The sequence below is a fragment of the Toxorhynchites rutilus genome, chromosome 1 (assembly GCF_029784135.1).
Source record: "Toxorhynchites rutilus septentrionalis strain SRP chromosome 1, ASM2978413v1, whole genome shotgun sequence".
NCBI lineage: Eukaryota > Metazoa > Arthropoda > Insecta > Diptera > Culicidae > Toxorhynchites > Toxorhynchites rutilus.
The window spans coordinates 128,280,765-128,302,279 of NC_073744.1; the positions used below are offsets into that span (position 1 = coordinate 128,280,765).

At 37.2% G+C, this 21,515-nt stretch overlaps 1 protein-coding gene across 4 annotated transcripts in view; it reads right to left on the reverse strand.

Moving 5' to 3' along the window:
* Positions 1 to 21,515, reverse strand: part of LOC129762200 (gastrula zinc finger protein XlCGF26.1-like) — a 56,637-nt gene that overhangs the window by 31,420 nt on the left and 3,702 nt on the right. For 3 of the 4 annotated variants that reach the window (XM_055760259.1, XM_055760250.1, XM_055760266.1), the window contains exons 9-12: positions 11,482 to 11,565; positions 11,342 to 11,425; positions 11,199 to 11,285; positions 11,059 to 11,142 (exon numbers count right to left, since the gene is read on the reverse strand). The exons of the other annotated variant lie outside the window; for it this stretch is intronic. In XM_055760259.1, the coding sequence (XP_055616234.1) occupies positions 11,059 to 11,142; positions 11,199 to 11,285; positions 11,342 to 11,425; positions 11,482 to 11,565 (339 nt within the window). The remainder of the gene's footprint in view (positions 1 to 11,058; positions 11,143 to 11,198; positions 11,286 to 11,341; positions 11,426 to 11,481; positions 11,566 to 21,515) is intronic. 4 annotated transcript variants of the gene reach the window in all.

A 21,515-nucleotide genomic window follows, 5' to 3' on the forward strand; every position in this document is an offset into this window, starting at 1 on the left:
CTGTATCTGTAAAGAGTGTGTGTATGTATTGCCGCGACTAAGTAAAAGTTTATAGATCGGATAGGAGGGATATGAAACAGGGACACAACGAAGGAAACATCATTAAACGTTGACATCGGCGTTTCTGAGGAACAGGTATAGATGAAGCAGAAGATCAGGATCACGGCTACCTAAGGTATCCCGGACGTGGAATGTGAAAAAAATCGTTATAAGCAATTTGCCTTTCAAAAAATGTGCCTTCTGAAGCGCCCACCTTAGCTAGCGAGTCCGCTTTTTCATTCCCCGGAATCGAGCAATGAGAGGGAACCCATGCTAAGGTAATCTTGAATAATTTTTCGACCAAAACACTCAATAGATGTCTTATTCTTGTTAGGAAATAAGATGAGCGTTTATCAACTTTCATTGAGCGGATTGCCTCTATTGAGCTAAGACTGTCTGAAAAAATAAAATAATGGTCGATGGGCAGTGTTTCAATGATCCCTAGAGCATAGTATATCGCACCCATTTCAGCGACATACACGGAACAAGGATCTTTGAGTTTGAAAGAGGCACTGCAATTGGATCTTGGATCTTTTGTCGCATGGACAGATCAAAATTGACAGAGGAATTGCAAAAGTATGGGAAGCAAACTTGGTTGGAGATGCCCGGTGAAGGGTATCTCTTCATGGGTAAGGAAATCATGGTACAAAGACATAAAACTTGACTGAGGAGTCAGTTGGAGTAGATTTCCGAAGTTATCAATCACCAATGGATTCATGATCTTGCAACGGATGAAGAATCTGTAGGATAATTCTGTGAACCGAAGAGTAAGCGGGGGTACTCCTGCCAAGACTTCGAGACTCATCGTATGTGTCGAATGCAAACACCTCATTGCTATACGCAAGCAACGATATTGTATTCTCTCCAGCTTGAGAATATGAATCCTGGCAGCTGATCGGAAGCAAAAACTGCCATATTTTAACACTGATAATATCGTTGTTTTGTACAACTGAATGAGGTCTCCTGGATGGGCGCCCCACCATGTTCCGGTTATTGTTTGGAGAAAATTGATTCTTTGCTGGCATTTCTGTTTCAATTACGCAATGTGTATTCCCCAGGTACATTTAGAGTCAAAATATACTCCAAGGTATTTGAAAAACATCGAGCCTGATCGCTTTGCCGGATAGGTGAAACTGGAATTGGGCGGGTTCGTGCTTCCTAGAAAAACCGACCATTTCAGTTTTCTCCGTAGAGAATTCGATACCCAGTTTGAGAGCCCACGTGAACAGGTTGTTCAGGGTATCTTGCAAGGATTTTTGCAGAACGGCGGGATTAGTACCCGTGATGGAAATAACTCCATCGTCTGCAAGTTGTCTCAGCGTGCAGTTTCTAGTTAGACAATCATCCATATCATTGACGTAAAAACTATACAAGAGGGGACTTAGGCAGGAGCCTTGCGGTAGGTCCATAAAACTGTATCGAGAAGATTTCAAGCTGCCATGATTGAAAAACATGTGCTTTTCTGAGAGTAAATTGTACAGGAAATTATCCAGAATTGGCGAAAGTCCACGACTATGAAGTTTCTCTGAGAGAATTTCCATGGAAACTGAATCAAATGCCCCTTTGATATCGAGAAAAACGGAAGCCATTTGTTCTTTACGAGCAAATGCGATTTGGATTTCAGAAGGTAGCAGCGCGAGACAATCATTCGTCCCTTTACCTCGGCGGAAGCCAAACTGCGTATTTGACAGCAAATTGTTCGTTTCAACCCACTTGTCCAAACGAAGTAGAATCATTTTCGAATACAGGATAACATTGCAATCGGCCTATACGAATTGTGATCGCAAGCCGGCTTGTTGGGTTTTCGTATTGTCTTATATTTGCTTTATACTTTTATTCAAAAAGGGTTTTATTCATTTCTCGTCACTCCACGCGTGCATCCGCGTCGAGTGTCATACAAGAACTGTCTTAATGCTAGTTACATGTGTCTTAAGCTAACTTAGCCAACAGTTTGTGGAGAGTTTCATTGGGAGGAGCCAAGTCGATTTCAAAGGGGAATAGCCAATCAATCGAATGCAGTGTTCGATGTGAATGGTGTCAAGAAATAAAATTGCTTACTGCGCTCATAAGCGCGCATATCGATTTCATGGGAAATCGTAAAGTGTCACGACGACTTTGTGTACGGTCGCGTATTTAATCAGAATAGAACTGGGTTTGTTTTGGTTTCTGGTTTATTGCCTTTAGCTGCGCGCGACATGATGTAAGGGTGCATTCATATCGCCCGCGCATGTTGGCATGGACGAATGTGGGAGAAAAACAATTAACGAAATAATGCAGTTGCGCTTGAGGAATGTTTCGTGGGAATCGTAAATTGAAGTGACCACGCATGAGTCATTTATTTTGAAACAATCAACTGCTTATGAGGAGAAGGATAATTTGTATATTGGGAGTTTTAAGATGGACTTTGGAACGGGGTTTGAAATCATACTACACCATCCCTCTTTAAGAGAATGATGTAATGCAATGGAATCATTCTTAGTATTCAGATTATGGATTAATTATTCCTTGGCTTCTCTCAATGTTACAAATATTTTATAGACTTTTTATAGGTTTCTAAACTTTTATTTTCCAAAGCTGTTGGTATATTGTAAACAATGGTATGTGGTTTTGTATAATATTGGTAATTTGATATATTTCTAAAGATTTCTATAAATAATTGTAATATAATTGGTTTTTGCGAATGAAGTAACTTCTCTAAAAATGAATGTTGTTTGATTTTATATTTTTATCAATCTGTTTTTGTGTACTGTCTGTGTATGTTCTGTTTTGGGGTTCTGAATCCTGCAGTTTGTATCTAGTATTTCTTGAACTATATATGGTCCGTCATAGAATGGATCAAGTTTTCTTCTGTTTTCTATTTTTAGATAAACTTTGTCGTTTACTGTTAAATGAATTGGATTAATGACATTTTCTGAGTTTTTTGCTCTTTGAATTTTCTGCTCAATTAATTTGGTTCTTGCTATTTCATTAGATCGTTGTAATTTAAATTTTAGTTCTTTACTATATTGTTCAAAATTATATATTGGTTCAGTTCCTTTTTCAAATAATTCTTGTGGTAATTTAGTTTTAGTTCCAAAAATTAATTCATGAGGGGTAAATTCATGGTGTGAATGTGGGGTTGTGTTATAATTGAAAGCATAGAATTTTAACCACTCATCCCAATCCGTTTGATGTTCGTTAACGAAAGATCTCAGATATTCATTTAAACATCTATGATTTCTCTCTAACGATCCAATCGTCTGGGGGTGATAGGCTGTACTAAATTTTTGTTCAATTTTAAGCATTTCACAGATCTGTTCAAAGACTTCGTTATTATACTCAGTTCCTTGATCAGAACGTAAAGTTAAAAATGTTCCGTAAGTTAAAATAAAATTGTCTACTAATGCTTTAGCAATTACGTTTGCTTCTTTAGTAGGTACTGGAATTAATACGACATATTTCGTTAAATCGCATTGAATACTAACTGCATATCTATTGTTGTTGTTACTTTTTGGTAATGGTCCAACTGTATCTATTGAAATACTTTCGAATGGGTGATTTGGTGTTGTAGTAACTACTTGTTTTTCTTTTGTATGCTTTATGACTTTGTTTCGTTTGCATAATTCACAGGCCTTGATGAATTCTGCAATCGATCTTTTCATATTGCTCCAATTATACACTTCTCTAATTTGAAGGTACAACTTATGTTGACCAATGTGACCTCCTGTAGGGGTGTTATGGTAATCATTCAATACTTTTTGGATGTCTTTTATTTTTGTTAAAAACATTGGTGGATTGTAAATAATAATTTCTATTGAATACACTTGAGTATTCGCTAATATTTTAAAGTTTTCAATTGATATCATTTTAAATATTTCGTCTTTTGTCGACAGCGCTAATTTCTTTTGGTTCATTTTAATCATTGTTCCTTCTATTTTCAGAAGTGCAGATTCTAATGTCTGACTTCCATGTAAAATTTGTTGATGCACTTGGGCAATAATTTTATTGTTTTTCTTTAAATAAAATATCATTCCATATTTGTCGACGCGTGTTTCGAGTTTAATTAATTTCTTCGTTTCTGATGGATTATTTGTCATGTACGTAGAGAAGTGATCAGTTTCTCGTGGTACAGAAATTTGATTATCAGATGTTTTCATATTTGAATTATTTTTCGAATTACGAGTCATCGCTCTTGTGCTTACTCCTAATATATTTAAATTTTTTAATTCATCAGAGGAGGTTACTATTCTTGATAAAGCATCTGCTCCTACATTTGATTTTCCTGCTATGTATTCAATTGTAAAGTCATATTCTTCTAAATCAAGACGCATTCTAGTTAATTTTGAAGTTGGATTTTTCATACCGAATAAGAAAACTAACGGTCTATGATCCGTTTGTACTAAAAATTTTCTACCGTACAGGTAAGGTTTGAAGTAATTAATAGCCCAATGTATGGCTGTTAATTCTTTTAGAATCACTGGTTTATTCTTTTCACCAGGTGTAAAAGTTTTGCTTGCAAAAGCTATTGGTAAATTTCCATGTTGTGTTTGTTGAGACAATACAGCTCCACAACCTATATCTGAAGCATCTGTTGTTAATATAAATTGCTTCGTAAAATCTGGATATTGTAATAATCTTGGTGACATTAATGAATTTCTTAGGGTGTTGAATGCATTTTGACAACTATTGGTCCATATAAATTGTGAATTTTTCTTCAATAGTTGATTAAGGGGATTTGCTATTAATGCAAAATTTGGTACGAATTTACGATAATAATTACAAAATGCAACGAATCTTCTAACTTCGTCTGCATTTTTAGGAACTGGATAATTTTGAATAGTTGAAAATTTGGAATCATCTGGTAACATGCCATATTCTGTTATTTTATGACCTAGAAAGGTAACTTCAGTGCTAAAAAATTTGCATTTCTGCGCATTTAGCTTCAAATTGTAATATCTTAATCTTTCAAAAACTTGATTTAGATTTGAAATATGATGGTTTACAGAACATCCTACGACTATAATATCGTCGATGTAAATGAAAGCTAATTCTGGGGTTAAACCAGCCATTGCAATTGTCATCATACGTTGAAAACTGTTTGGACTTATATTCAATCCAAACGGTAATCTTGTATATTGATAATGTCCGTTTTGTGTTGAAAATGCCGTAAATTTTCTAGACTCATTGTCCAAAGGTATTTGATGAAAACCTGACATGAGATCTAATGTTGAAAAATATTTTGCTCTGCCAAGTTGATCTAAAATATCGTCAATTCTTGGTAGAGGAAATTTGTCTGCTAAAATTTTTTTATTTAGTTGTCTAAAATCAACGACTAAACGCCATTTTTTGTCATTATTTTGGGATTTTTTCGGTACTAGAAGTATAGGAGAGTTGTATGGTGAAACTGAAGGTTCCACTATATTACTCTCTAACATTTTGTTTACCTGTTGATTAATTTCGGTTTGTTGCGCATGAATCGTCTTGTAATTAGGAATATATACAGGAACTTTATCACTTAGAACAATGTTCTGTGAATAGAAATTGTTTTGAGTAACATCCTCCTCTGGAAGACAAAATATGTCTTGATAATCATTAATTAATTTTTTAAATTTATCTTTAGCATATGGAGGAATTTTGTCCGTGTTTATGCTTTTAAAAATCTCTTCGGATCTCTTATTATTAATATTTTTGGTATTTACATTAAGAATAGAATAATCGTTTAAAATACTTAATGTAGGCTTAAATTTAGAATAATGTATGTACAAAGGTTTATTCGTAGTATTTACAAATTTTACATAAGGCTTTAAAGGTGAAATTATAGTGTTACCACAGAAAACTCCTGGGTAAATTTCTTCTGAATGGACTACCATATCCTCTCTAATGTTTAAATATGGTATCCTTCTGATAACTTCACTACGACTTGGTAGCATGAAGCCTTCATTTAAGTTGTCTTCTATTGGTACTGAAATTTGTATATTGGCTATATTAAATGTAAGTAGCCAATGTTCATAATCTATTAAACATTTATAATTTATTAAAAAATCTCGACCTAGAATACCATCAGCCGTAATTGGTAAGTCTGCGGTAACTAGGTGAAAATCGTGATTTAAAGTTAATGTATTATTAAAGCATAAAGATGTATTTGTTAAACCTAATGTTTCTACACTATTTTCCGTAATGCCGGTTAATTTAATCTTATTGTTAGTATTTACATGTTGATTTGGGAGAATATTTCGTGCTTTGAACAACGAAATATCTGCACCGGTGTCAATGATCAAGTTGCATATTTTATTTCCAGTCATGTGCACTTTGACTTGGATAAAATTTGATGCATTTAAATTTAATGTCAAAATCGGTATGCCTGTCCGTAACAATTGTTCAGTTAGTCGACATCTGTTAGCAATTGTTACTGGTTGGCTAAAAAATAATCGGTATTTGCTTGATTGTTCCCATTATTTGCAATATTGTTGTTGAACGGTACCATAGCTTGGCAAGTATTATCTGATTCGTTTTGTGGGTGAAATCCATTATTGTTTGCATGATTATTCAGTCGAGGAATGTCTTGCTGATTTACTACGTACATTCTCGCTGGTACATTATTTCTATTGAAATTTCTGTTAACGTTTCTGTTTTGATTTTGATTGAAATTTCGTTGAAAAGGGTATTGTTGTAAATTTTGATTGAAATTTGGTTGTTGTCGGGAATTTTGGATTGAATTTCTATTAGTAGGATACTGATGGTTAATGGGATATTGTCGGTTGAGGTTTCTATTGAGGTTATTTGGATATCTTGCTTGATATCTTCCATGGAAATAATTTCTTTGATTATTTCTTTCATAAACCATAGGGTTTCTGTAATTGAAATTTCGGTTTGTGTTATAATGATTTGGTTGTCTAGCCTTAATCGACTGCAGTACGACTGCGTTTGAATCAGTATTGTCCTTTTCATTTTCTACCATTACGTTGATGGCCTCTTGTAAATTGTCGAATTTGCCAATTTTCAGCATCATTTTGGTCTCTCTGTTGGGTGTTTCTTTGATAAGTGTTTTGATCGCTACCTTTTGAGACATTTTCCTTGCGACTGTGTCGGGAATTTGTTCTCTTATATAGGTATCTTTGAGCTTATCTGTCAATTCATCGAGTTGTTTAGTGAATTTCTCGATTTCATTTGTCGATTTGAGTCTCAAATTCATCAGATTAGCTAAGGCTATGTCTGAATTTGATTTCTCTTCGCAATTTGTTTGGATTTTTGCAACTATTTCGTCATAATCCGTTGGAGATATTGAGAATAAATTTCTCGCTTTTCCAGTTAATTTTGTTAGTATAATTTGAATTGCGGCTGCTTTGCTTTCGATTGGAACTATGGTCTTTGCCAAGTTCACCGCGTCTATAAATGATTTAACACCACTTGCGTTTCCGTCATAAGTGGGTATCAGCGTTGCTAATTCAGCGGCTGTTTTAATATTAAGAGCCATGTTGGATACTTTGTGTATTTTAATATACCAAATTAAAATTTTTGTCAATATTTTAAATTTAATTTTTCTTTGTTTTAAATTAATTTCACTTTTCACTCTCAATAGTGAATCGTCAGTGCTTAATTTATAGGGTTTTAGTAAACCACTTGATTTACCAAGTGTCTCTGGTTCACTATCGTATTCCCTTTGTATTACTTCTGATTCATCTAAAATTTTGATGGCCTTCTGATATATTTGTTTCAGTGCACCATAAGTTTCAACTTCGTCATTCCAGACTGAAGCTCCAAGTCTATACTCGAAAGATTTTAGTATTGTTCGATATTTGGCTAAGTTTTCTTGTAACTGTTGCCTTTTGACTTCAATATTATGTAAAGTTCTTGGTCTGTTTTTATTTTTGTTCAAATTCTGATATCCCTTTTTCAGATATGATTCAATTTCTTTGAGTTGTTCCATTTAGGAAGACTCATTTTTATTCATAAATTCTCAGAATTTTATCTTTTCGGACTAATGATAAGAACAAATTTGCGAAAAAATATATATATTATTTTATTGATTATTTTTCATTTGCCTTCTATTCCTTTTTGCTTCGGCCAATCTTTGTCGTCTTCTCTCTTTCTGGCCGGGAAGTTTTAGCCACGTAATCGGATCACATCCGGGTAATTCATCTATTCTGTCTAGTAATTCTTCATACGATTCGAGTTTAGTATTTTCTCCAAATACTACTATATCAGGTGCGAAAGCTCCTTCGCCCTTTCCTTTGCTTACATCGGCTAATAGTTTCAGAAAATCTTCAAAATCGTCTTTAATCATTTTTATAAGATTTTTGAAGTAGAGGTAAAAAAAAAATAATATATAATTTTCGTTATATTATTTTCTTATGATATTATTTCTTTGCTGTAATTTTTGTATATTAAGTTATTCTATTAGCGGCCATTCATATATAGTCTAAAGCTTTAGGCAATTGATGCCATAGTTTGTGCCGACTGTGCAGCTTTCAGTGCTTCTTTACGTACACACTGCTTATAATTCTTGTATAGTTTAATGAAAGCAAATATTAATAAAATCGCAAGTATAATCCATAATAATAACTCTTGCGTTTCGTGGAATAAAGTGTGTTGTTCCACGTGGTTTAGGATATTTACTTGTGGGTCTCCTGTATTTTGAATAGTTTTCTTGTCAAACAGGCCCATTTCTACTTTCTCGAAGCATATTCAATTAATTACATGCATTGTTTTTCATTATGCATTATACATTATAGTCATTGGTAAATGTATCGAAATTTATTGTTTCTATACCGAATATATTATTATCAAAACTCATTATTTGGAAATAATTTTTATAAATACTTTGTAACCGAGGGTATGTAATTCGAACACTTCATAAAGAAACATATAATCATTCTAGCCTATGCGTTCAGTTCGATAAGTGCTGTACGTTTTATTTTGATATACATCAGTTTCAATTGCTTACTTCATATCGTCGGTTTCATTCCAGATTTAGCTCCTTCTGCTCTCTGTTGGTCCCGCCTGTCAGTTCCTTATTGCTGACAATGGTCTCGCCTTCCGATGTTCCTGCTTCTGTTCATTTATCTTCGCGTTACACTTTCCGCTGCTGCTCTTGCTGTTTCTCCTTATTAAGGTTAACTTTTCATTTTATTCACATGGGAAAATAAGTTGTCTCTGTTGATTTTCTCCCAGCACTTTTGGTTTGATCTTCATTGAAATTATTTTCGTAAGGAGTTTTTTTTTTTTTTATTTTGTTTCCCTCCTATTCAGTGTCAGTATTTATATTACACCGCTTTTCTGGCACTTTTCCGATCACATTGTTTGTAACACTTTTTGAATTTCTCCCAGCACTATTTGTTTAGATTTCGCTATTGTTCCAATGTTTGCTGTTCGAATTATCACTCGCCTGTTGGCACGACACTTAATATTCACTATTTAAGCTTGTCCAGTTGTCCATAATAAATATATATTTCATATATATTTTTTTTTTCAGTCTGCGCTAAAGTTGATTACACAAACTTCGGGGATTTTTCTCCCTTTCCTTAACTTTTCTTCTCATACTTTTATTTTGGCTTTTCCATTGAGCTGTGGCGGTAATTGCACTCAAGTTTACCACTCGCCATGTAATTATATAGTTTATATTGTAATGCCAATAATATTGTTCACATCACCAATATTGTTCATCACACGCGGCCTTGTACTTATTTTCAATATTCTTCACATAAATCACTTCCGAAGATTGCAGGTTTAATTTCACGGTCGCCATGTCTTATATTTGCTTTATACTTTTATTCAAAAAGGGTTTTATTCATTTCTCGTCACTCCACGCGTGCATCCGCGTCGAGTGTCATACAAGAACTGTCTTAATGCTAGTTACATGTGTCTTAAGCTAACTTAGCCAACAGTTTGTGGAGAGTTTCATTGGGAGGAGCCAAGTCGATTTCAAAGGGGAATAGCCAATCAATCGAATGCAGTGTTCGATGTGAATGGTGTCAAGAAATAAAATTGCTTACTGCGCTCATAAGCGCGCATATCGATTTCATGGGAAATCGTAAAGTGTCACGACGACTTTGTGTACGGTCGCGTATTTAATCAGAATAGAACTGGGTTTGTTTTGGTTTCTGGTTTATTGCCTTTAGCTGCGCGCGACATGATGTAAGGGTGCATTCATATCGCCCGCGCATGTTGGCATGGACGAATGTGGGAGAAAAACAATTAACGAAATAATGCAGTTGCGCTTGAGGAATGTTTCGTGGGAATCGTAAATTGAAGTGACCACGCATGAGTCATTTATTTTGAAACAATCAACTGCTTATGAGGAGAAGGATAATTTGTATATTGGGAGTTTTAAGATGGACTTTGGAACGGGGTTTGAAATCATACTACAGTATGGCTATCACTCTCACTTGTCTCCAGTCATGCAGGACAATATTCAGCTCCAGAAACTTGTTGAACAAGTTCAGCAAACACTGTTTTGTCAAGTCGGGAAGGTTCTTCAACAAGTTGAATTTAATGTTGTCCGACCCCGGAGCTGAATTGTTACATGAGAGGAGGACAATTGAGAACTCTACCATCGAAAAATTCTCATAATCGCCATGGAGCGGAATGTCGCGTACGACGTTTTGTGCAGGAACGGAATCGGGACAAACCTTTCTTGCAAATTTGAAAATCCAACGGTCAGAGTATTCCTCACTTTCATGTGTATGGTTCCAGCCAGTTCCTAGATATTTCATTGATTTTCCAACAACCGCTTACTCTTCGGTTCACAGAATTATCCTACAGATTTCTCATCCGTTGCAAGATCATGAATCCATTGGTGATTGACATATATTTTAATCAGACATCTGGATTTTGAGTTACGATTTTTGAAAGAAAGGTAAATGATTTTGAATATGCCCTTTGGAAATAGATCGCAATTTAAATTGGTTATATGATAATGAAAATTGTGATGTTGGGTAGCTTCTATCATAAGTACCAAATTTTAAAAAATCAGAGAAGATAGGGTAAGCGGTCGAACGATTTGGCGTGGAATTGATCTATAGTAAAACATTCTTTCCCAACCCGTATGAGTTCGAATGTGGTCTCGGAGCGTACTCTGATCCTTGAGTGCTTTCGGACAATGTGGACAAGAGTAGGGACGATCATCTGCAATGGGATAAACCTGCTGGATGAATCATTACAGTAAAATCTTCTTCACCAACCAGTATGAGTTCTTCGAATGTGTTCTCGGAGCGATGTAGAATACCTAAACGCTTTCGAACAATGTGAACAAGAAAAGGGCCGTTCATCTGCAAAGGAAATACTCTGTTGAATGGTTCATTATAGTAAAACATTTTGCACCAACCCGTATGTGTTCGAATGTGCACTTGGAGTGCCGTAGAAGCTTTAAACGCTTTCGAACAATGTGGACAAGGGAAAAGACGTTCGTCTGTAATGAAAGAACTTTGCTGTATGGTCCAGTATAGTAAAACAATTTCTACAAACCAGTATGAATCAGAAGGTGCCGTTTAAGCGTCGAATGATGACCAAACGTCTTTGAGCAATGTTGACAAGAATGGGGACGTTCACCTGCAAAGATGCAATGAAATACGATTTGTTGATACAACTCAAAGTTGGCATGAATGATACTTAATCATTAGTACAGAAAGATTCATTTTCATGTGGATTCGGATGATTTTACGAAATAAATTATAGGATGTTGTGTCCAAGACACGTCCGCATTGTTGACGTAGAACTACGCTGTTTTTATTTTATAATGTTGTGAAATTTTAGAAATAACTGTTCAGCAGAATGGTTTGACCGCCCTGAAATGTTTTTTTCATTGTAGAATCAACTGTCGATAATTGATTGATGATTCATTCTCGCCCTAGTAGAACAATACACTAGCCCTATCGTATGTTGCAATTTGTTTCATGTCAATGCATTGAAACATTACCTCGAACGCTATTCCGGTGGCCTTTTTCGCAATTGACATAGACTCGGCTACAGTCGATTATATACTTGTTGCACCAGTATTCCACATCTTATAACTACATCAATATATTTTTGGCACCGTATTGAAACATCAACACTGCCAATATTTGCAAGTATCAAACAGCATGCTACCTGTTGTTTAGTATTGCGTCAGTGGAATCGCACCTCTAACGTAAATCAAGCGCCAAACAAGCGTTTGCTATAGCATACATACAGAGCCATACATTGGTGGCTCAAAGCTACTAGAAATATACACACTTCTCATTATTTTGCGCTATTCTCAAAAGAAACGCTTCTGTTAATATTACTGGCCTCGAAAAAAGTTGCATTACTTTCTCATGCTCAAGATAATCGCAGCTGTCATCCTTGGTGAAGAAAGTTTTGCTACTGGCGAGTAAAACCAAATCACATACAAAATTCCAGACATTATACATTTATATATACATATACAGACAAAATACATTTACTTTCATGGTGACTAAATAAACGAAATAATATCTTTCTGTTAATCTCAACAACCTCGAAAAGAGTAGCATTGCTTCATTATGATCAAGATTAGTGCAAATGCAATCCTAGTTGTAGGCAGTTTTTCGACTGACGCGCGAACCCAAATAACTTATAACATTCCAGTACGACATTCAAGATCCATGATATTCCCCAAATAATGTTTTAACACACAACCATAACGCCTTCTTCGCCATAGCGTCAGTTTAATGCATTGATGCAATGTCAAAGGCACCAGTGAAGCCTTTATGATGACGGAAACAAACAATGTTAACTGCTTGGAAAAAGACTGAATATTTGCCTGAGCACAAATTTATTACTGATACCCTAGCGCAAATATTTCCCTCGCGCTATCTCCCCTTTTTGTTTATATTTATCATTAGGGCTGCATAATTTGCACCAACAATGCACACGGGAGCAGATACAAATGGCGTTTCTACGTAGCGAAGATGCACTATGTTTACGTATAGGTTATGAAGCACGCGCGTACGCACATAAATATCCACATATCAATGGCTTAGCTTAGCTGTTATCCTTGGTGGAAAGAGTTTCGCTAACGCCATGCGAAACCAAATCACTGGCAAAATCCCAGAACAATTATTTTCTTGGTGAGCGATAGCCTAGCTTGATGATTCCCCACACAATTGTGTAGCTCAAAACATTAATGCAATGGCGTCAGTTTGATACAATGATTGCAACGCCACAGACATCAGCGAGTGAATAACTTGCTCGCGTCCACAGCTCAGTCCGAAACGAAGACATGTGATGACGCAAAACAAGGAAGAACAAGCGATGTTCATTGCTTCGTATTTAGAACGATACTGAACGTTTGCCTCTCTTTTCCTTGTAAGAGACTTTGAACTTCTTTAATTAATTCGTCTCTAGCCTTCAAAAGGTCCTTGGAAAACTCTACTCTTTCCTCTTATCTACTCCTCCTTCCAATTGCCTTGCGAAAGGCACTCGATCCTTCGCCGTCCAGCTCGCCCAGCAATGGTGTTGTCCAGTCGGTGTCCTCATAAAGAATGAACGTTTGCCTCAGCGAGATCCACTGTTTATACTCTAGGCAAATATTCCCCTTCGTTCTTCTTCTTTTCCTTTGTTCAAGGAGACCTTAAAACTTACGATTTCTCTTTCGTTGCTCGTCGATAAGTTGCTCGTTATCAGCGTTGCCAATGTTCCAGTTTAAACTGGATTCTTCCAGTTTTTTATTATCTCAATCCAGTCAAACAGTTAAATCCTGAAAACTTCCAGTTTTTTCAAATATTATCCAGTTTTTTATGTTTCCTTCAGTTTTACTCATTTTATGTAAAATAAATTAACAGTGTATAAATATTATCTCTCCCTCACTCTTGCTATCCTGGCGGAAACTGCGGAAAGAACTATTTCTGAATATATCCACAACAAAACGAAGAATAAAAACAGACTGAGAAACGTTATGATGAAAGATATACTGGCTACGAAAAACTACGTTTTTTACATATAAAACTACGTATAAAAGTAAACGAGAGTATGAAGTTGAAATATAACTACACAATATACGAAGAGAATAAATAAAGTGCCAGGAAAAACGAATAAAAAAACAGGAAGTGGGTTATATCTATGGTATAACCGCAAGGGTGACGTAGGACTATCGTTGATTTAGAGATTATTTGTTTGAAGTTGAATCTAAATCCATCCTGAATGAATGAATAAATAAATATTTGGGTGACTTCAAAAACGAGAGTGTTACTTTGAAGACTCAAGGTTTTATGCATCCAATATTGGATACAAAAAACCTTGTTCTGAAGAATAATCTTCAGTAGCTTTCCTGTTAACTGCACTTGATTGACAAATCACAAAACCAAATGTATGTGGTCGCAGTATTATATGGATAGAAAACATTAAAATAAACTCGCTTGAATGTAATTTTCAATTCCAAGGGGAACTGGCAGATTATTTTTCAGCAACGATCATTTCTTTCCAGGTTTCCTCTCGATAACCAGCAAACGAAAAGAGTTGCGCGCGTGTATGTGTGTGTGTGTGGCGGCTGCTTCTATGTCTTCCCGAGGAACCGTATTTCGATGCTGATACTCTCTTGGTCACCTTCTCTTCTCCTTCTGATCGATCGGCTTTTCTGCGCTCCCTCACTTGTCGATGTCCTCAGGCGTCGTGCACAAATTACGTAACGCAAAAATCCGGATTTTGAACCTCCCCCCCCCCTTTCGTAACGCAATTTCCTATCTCTAATAAACAGAAAGTAACGTAACATCTAACCCCTCCCCCCTTATCGCGTTACGTAATTTGTGCACGACGCCTCACGAAAAATGAATGGGTTTCACCACCAGAATATCATTTCAGTATGCTTTTCGTGCGTGATTGAATCGAGAGAAAGTGTGGTTTACGATGGCAATTTGGAAGGCAAATTAGAGGAGAATGAACTCTCTGAGTATGAAAATTTCGGCGACTGAGCAATAATCGATTGAAAATTATATAATTTTGGCGATACGAAACATTTTCCGTTTTTCATGTTATGCATCCATTATTGGATACGAAAATATCCTACTGATGGGAAAGAATAATCTTCAGAAGCTTTCCAGCTAATTACACTTGATTGAAAAATTACGAAATCAAATGTATTTGGTCGCTGTGTTCGCCATATAATTAGAAAACATAAACTCTTTCGCATGGATGTATTCTTCAATTCCCAGGGAACTGGCAGATTATTTTTCAGCAACGATTAGATCGTTCCGGAATTTTCTCGATGCTGTATGGCATCCAAACGAAAATTCTCGTTTCAGTTTGGCCTGCAAAAAACTTTTCTGAATATAGCACCCTCTCCTTGGATTCGACGGGCCAGCTGAATGTCCTTGGGCATGATGTGACGCGTTTTACGTGGATAGCACACAAATTTGTATCTTCGAATAAGCCTCCTGCAGCGTCATAACCGCGGAACTTTGGAAGCGCAAGTCGGTTTTGAAGTCCTGAGCAATTCCACGATCCAAAAGCTGCAAAGGTAGCTTGCGGATCAGCAATTCGGTCGACTTCCGATAGCGATGAATTTCACGCAAAGTTCGCGGTCGATAGTGATGTGGCTTCTTCACCTATCCTGCGGCTGGTGCGCTTATCCGAGCTGCTTTCGTGTGCCTTACCACTGAAAGACTAACCTGCTATCTGCTTGGTCCCAAACAAACGAGTCGTCACGGTGCGAGAGTAGAGTACGAAATGAACGAAAGCAAAGGAAGCGTCATTTTATAACCTGTTTTCGAAGCTATCATTAAGCTATTGAAACAATTTTCCGACTCAATAAATAGCAATCATATAACTCTTGGACATTTTATCTTTTGTATGAAATGATTATCACTATTCCGTTGATCCGAAGCAGAATGAATCACGCTTAAAGAAGGAATGGATTTTTGACGTAGGACTACGTCTTTCATTTCTATACCGGGGTGTAAAATCAAAGTTTCGAAAACGAAAGCGTTACGCCGGAGACCGAGATTTTGAGCGTTAATAGCTCTTAAACAACTGAACGAAATGGTATGATAAACATTTCATTCGAAAGATAAAATGTCTACGCGTTCTATACTTGTTACTTTTTGATCCAAAAACTTGTTTCAATAGTCTTAAAATTGTTTTCAAAACAAGCTATTGAAATCACCAATCGGTATATAAGCGAGCGCCGCTCGGAAATCCACTCAGTTCTAATTGAACAGCGATGGGAGCATGTTGTCGCTGTTGTGGTGAAGCTCTTCGTTTATCATGAAAGCGCGGATGAACGGTGTCACCTGTTTGTGCACCCTAGGCCAGAAGGGAATCCATCAGGAGGAGAGTGATGCCACAAACGGTTCCCCGGGAAGACATCGCTACACACACATACATGCGCGGAATTCTTTCCGTTCAGCATCGAGAAAGTTCCGGAAAGATCTAATCATTTCTTGAAAATAATCTGCCAGTTCCTCTGGGAATTTAAAAATACATTCATGTGAAAGAGTTTATTTGAATGTTTTCCATCCATGTAACACTGTGACCAAATACATTTGGTTTTGTGATTTTTCAATCAATCGCAATTAACAGGATACCTTCTGAAGATTATTCTTCCTCATCAGTAGGATATTTCCGTATTCAATATTGTATGCGCCCGCAATCGATTATTGCTCAGTCGCCGAAAGTTCCGAGCTCAGAGAGTTCATTCCCCTCTAGTTTGCCTTCCAAATTGCCATCGTAAACCACGCCTTCTCTCGATTCAATCACGCACAAAAAGCATACTTAAGCGATATTCTGGTGGTGAGACGCATTCATTTTTCGTGAGGACATCGACAAGACAACATCGTTGCTGAGGATGCTGGACGGCGAAGGATCGAGATCTGCCCTGAAACGCGAGCAGTTTGTTTGAAACTGTGAGAGAGCACAGAGAAGCCGATCCTTCAGGAGAAGAGAAGGTGACCATCGAAGCAGCCGCTACACATACACATACACGCACGGAATTTTTTCCGTTTGGATGCCATTCAGCATCGAGAAAGATCCGGAAAATAATTTGCCAGTTTCTCTAGGAATTTAAAAATACATTCATGTGAAAGAGTTTATTTGAATGTTTTCTATCCATGTAACACTGTGACCAAATATGTTTCAATCAAGTGCTATTAACAGATGGTTATCGAGTTAGCATAAACCACTGGTGGGCTTCCAGTATCGAGGAAAATGTGGAAATATCTAATCGTTACTAAAAATAATCTACCAGTTCCTCTGGGAATTTAAAAATACATTCATGTGAAAGAGTTTATTTGAATGTTTGCTATCCATGTAACACTGTGACCAAATATGTTTCCATCAAGTGCTATTAACAGATGGTTATCGAATTAGCATTAACCACTGGTGGGCTTCCAGTATCGAGGAAAATGTGGAAATATCTAATCGTTACTGAAAATAATCTGCCAGTTCCCCTTGGAATTGAAAATTACATTCAAGCGAAAGAGTTTATTTTAATGTTTTCTATCCATAAAATATCCATATAATACATTTGGGTTTGTGATTTGTCAATCAAGTACAGTTAGCAGGAAAGCTTCTGAAGATTATTCTTCAGAACAAGGTTTTTCGTATCCTATATTGGATGCATAAAACCTTGTGCCTCCAACGTAACGCTCTTGTTTACGAAGTCCCCCAAATATTCATTTATTCATTCATTCAGAATGGATTTAGATTCAACTTCAAACAAATGATCTCTGAATCAACGATAGTCCTACGTCACCCTTGCGGTTATACCATAGATATAACCCACTTCTTGTTTTCTTGGAATTTACTCAGCAAAGATAATGCCCTTTCCCAACACTTAAAAACGACAAACGGTAAACAGTTTCATCAAAGTGATTTCTTCGATATGGGGATATATTCACTACATCATGTCATGTATTTCATATTCTTCATTATGAAATCCATATCCATGGCACCTATCGGTATCGAATTATCATCGACACCACGATTTTCGCTAAATGCTTCTTTCAGTTCGCCTCCTGCAGCGTCATAACCGCGGAACTTTGGAAGCGCAAGTCGGTTTTGAAGTCCTGAGCAATTCCACGAACCAAATGCTGCAAAGATAGCTTGCGGATCAGCAATTCGGTCGACTTCTGATAGCGACGAATTTCATGTGAAGTTCCCGGTCGATAGCGATGTGGCTTCTTCACGCTTCCTGCGGCTGGTGCGCTTATCCGAGCTGCTTTCGTGGTGCCTTACCACCGAAGGACTAACGAGCTCGAGTCCTCACGGTGCGAGAGTAGAGTAAGAAATGAACGAAAGCAAAGGAAGCGTTCGAAGCATTCGGTGGTAAGGCACACGAAGTCAGCTCGGATAAGCGCACCAATAGCAGGATAGGTAGAGAAGCCACATCGCTATCGACCGGGAACTTTGCGTGAAATTCATCGCTATCGGAAGTCGACCGAATTGCTGATCCGCAAGCTACCTTTGCAGCATTTGGATCGTGGAATTGCTCAGGACTTCAAAACCGACTTGCGCTTCCAAAGTTCCGCGGCTATGACGCTGCAGGAGGCTTATTCGAAGATACCAATTTGTGTGCTATCCATGCAAAACACGTCACATCATGCCCAAGGACATCCAGCTGGCCCATCGTATCCGAGGAGAGCGTGCTATATTAACTTAGCATATAATCAACGGCCCTTTTCAGGGCTCCAAATTTGATGGATTAGAGTACAGAAAAGTTTTTTACAGGCCGAACTGAAAGGAGCATTTAGCGAAAATCGTGGTTTCGATAATAATTCGTTACCGATAGGTGCCATGGATATCGATTTCTTAATGAAGAATATGAAATACATGACATGATGTAGTGAATATATCCGAAGAAATCACTTTGGTGAAACTGCATTATAAAATTATTTGTGTACGAATGCCGCAATCGATAGTCGACTCTAATTTGCGCTGGGTAATTCGGAGGACTCGATTCCTCCTTTGAACATTAATAATCTCTTTCTGGCAAAACGATGTGGTATGAATCACATTATTTGAATGATAGAATGAAGAAGTTTTCTGCCAATTTCCTTCAACCTCCAAACGTATCTTTCTCCCGTTTGTCGTTTTCGCGTTTGCTAATCCTTTCTCACAACACCCATTTCTCGTTTGAGAAATTGTTGAGTAAACATTGTTTGCCAGTGCGCGAAGAGCGGGAATTCCTAAAGATTCATTGCACCTCTAATAAATTGCCGAAAGACGTGGTCTTACGTTGATCGCACTTGATTGAAAAAATCCAAAACGAAATGTATTTGGTCGCAGCATTATATGAGTAGAAAGCAAATAATCGCTCGAAAATGACTTGATTTTCGCGATGTGAAACATTTTCCGTTTATCATGTTATGCATCCAATATTGGATACGAAAATTTCCACTGATGGGGAAAAAAAATATTCAGAAGCTTTCCTGTTAATTGCGATTGATTGAAAAATAACAAAACCAAATGTATTTGGTTGCAGTGTTATATGGATAGAAAACATTAAAATAAACTCTTTCGCATGAATGTATTTTTCAATTCCCAGGGGAACTGGCAGATTATTTTTCAGCAACGATGATAGCAACGAGAATTCCGCGCGTGTATGTGTGTATGTGTGTGTGTATGTGTGGCGGCTCCGATGTTTCAAGCGGAACCGTGGCATCACTCTCCTCCTGATGGATTCCCTTTTGGCCTTAGGTGCACAAACAGGCTCTTGGTGACACCGTTCATCAGCGTTTTCATGATAAACGAAATTAGCTTCACAACAACAGCGACAACATGCTCCAATCGCTGTTCAATCATAACTGAGTGGGTTTACGAGCGGCGCTCGCTTATATACCGATTGGTGATTTCAATAGCCTGTTTTGAAAGCAATTTTAAGACTATTGAAACAAGTTTTTGGATGAAAAAGTAACAAGTATATGACGCGTAGACATTTTATCTTTCAAATGAAGTGTTTATCATACCATTTCGTTCAGTTGTTTAAGAGCTATTAACGCTCAAAATCTCGGTCTCCAGCGTAACGCTTTCGTTCTCGAAACTTTGGTTTTACACCCCGGTATAGAAATGAAAGACGTAGTCCTACGTCAATAAGAAAACATGTAAAGTTTGTATTCGTTACAATAAATATGTTATCAAAGAATTGGTATTAATCTATGTCATGCGGAGTCAAATGTTTCTCCGATCAAAAGAACAAACGTTTTCGTGGCTCGGGCTTTGTTTGTTTACATTTTTGGTCGAACCAGAATTTCAACCAAGAAAGATAACTCTTTTGGAGAAATCTTTGTGACGTAAAGACGCGTCCACATTACCTCAATCGGCCTTGGCCGCTCGGTAAAGCCGACTAAATGTGGACGTACCGCCCGGGCTTGTCGACGTGTCGAAAACCGATTCGAATCAAACCGAACCCAACCCGAAACAAGTGGGTCCGGTTCGAGAAAGTCGAACCAAAACAAAACGAAATAAATTAGCGTTGACGACATTGAGCTTCGTGTGTTCGTGACGGCTTCGTGCATCCGATGGGACTTCGGCTTTGTGCACCCGATGGGCCAATTTGAGAAGCACAAATTAGACCAATCAAAACGAGGCACATAATGCGTTTGAACAATGGTTGACATTTCACAATTATTCAATTGTTTATCTCAATGCAAATGAAATGTTGTTCACTGTGATAGATGCGTATAAGTATTTCCTATCAACTGATGGAAACATCTTTGCGATCTATTAAGAAATGATCGAGTTATAAGCGTCCGAAATCTTTCTTTTTTTTCTCCATGTTCAGTGCATAGATTGTCATTTCCCCCCTACATATTCCGGTTTGACGTAGTGTCCTACGTCGAAAAAAATAATAAGCGTTGTGTGCGTGTTGTGCGTAGTGCACAAATAGAAAATACGACCAAAATCTTATTTTACTGCTTATTAAACTACGTTTTGTTACTGATTGTTGAGTTGAACAAAACAAACTGAAACACCTGAATTCACTCAGATTAATGCGGACACCAGAAAACTTCATCTTACTTTCTTGAGTAATATATGCCAAGAATAATCAGCGGCACAAACCAAACCTCCTTGGGCTCCAGAATAGCCTTATCAAGGTGATGAAGTCTGCGTCTTGTTAGAGCTCTGCAATTGCAAAGTAAATGTTCCGAGTAGTGTTGCCACATTTTAATATGTACCAGAGGGGTTAAAAACCTTTCTCATCTGTACTTTTTTGTCCAAAAATCTATACCATCGAATTCACATTTACATTTGCAAGTCCTCCGTGTGTTTCATAATGCTTATACATTGTTTTTTTAAATCTAGATGGCGTACTTTCATGAATTAAAATTTTAAAAAAACGCTCTAATGCTTCCTTTACAATGCAGGTTTTTAATCGTCTGCGATATACTCACGCGCGACATTTTTCAGAGAAGCTCTTTACAATGGGGCGCGGTATCGCGCGACAATCTGTCATAATCTGTCTGTCAAACCTGCATCCCTCTAATCAAGACGGGTCTATGGTACTAGGTGAGGCCGTTTCGTCACTAAGTTGGGTAGGGGAGCGGTATACGAAAACAGTACGGAAGAAAGCA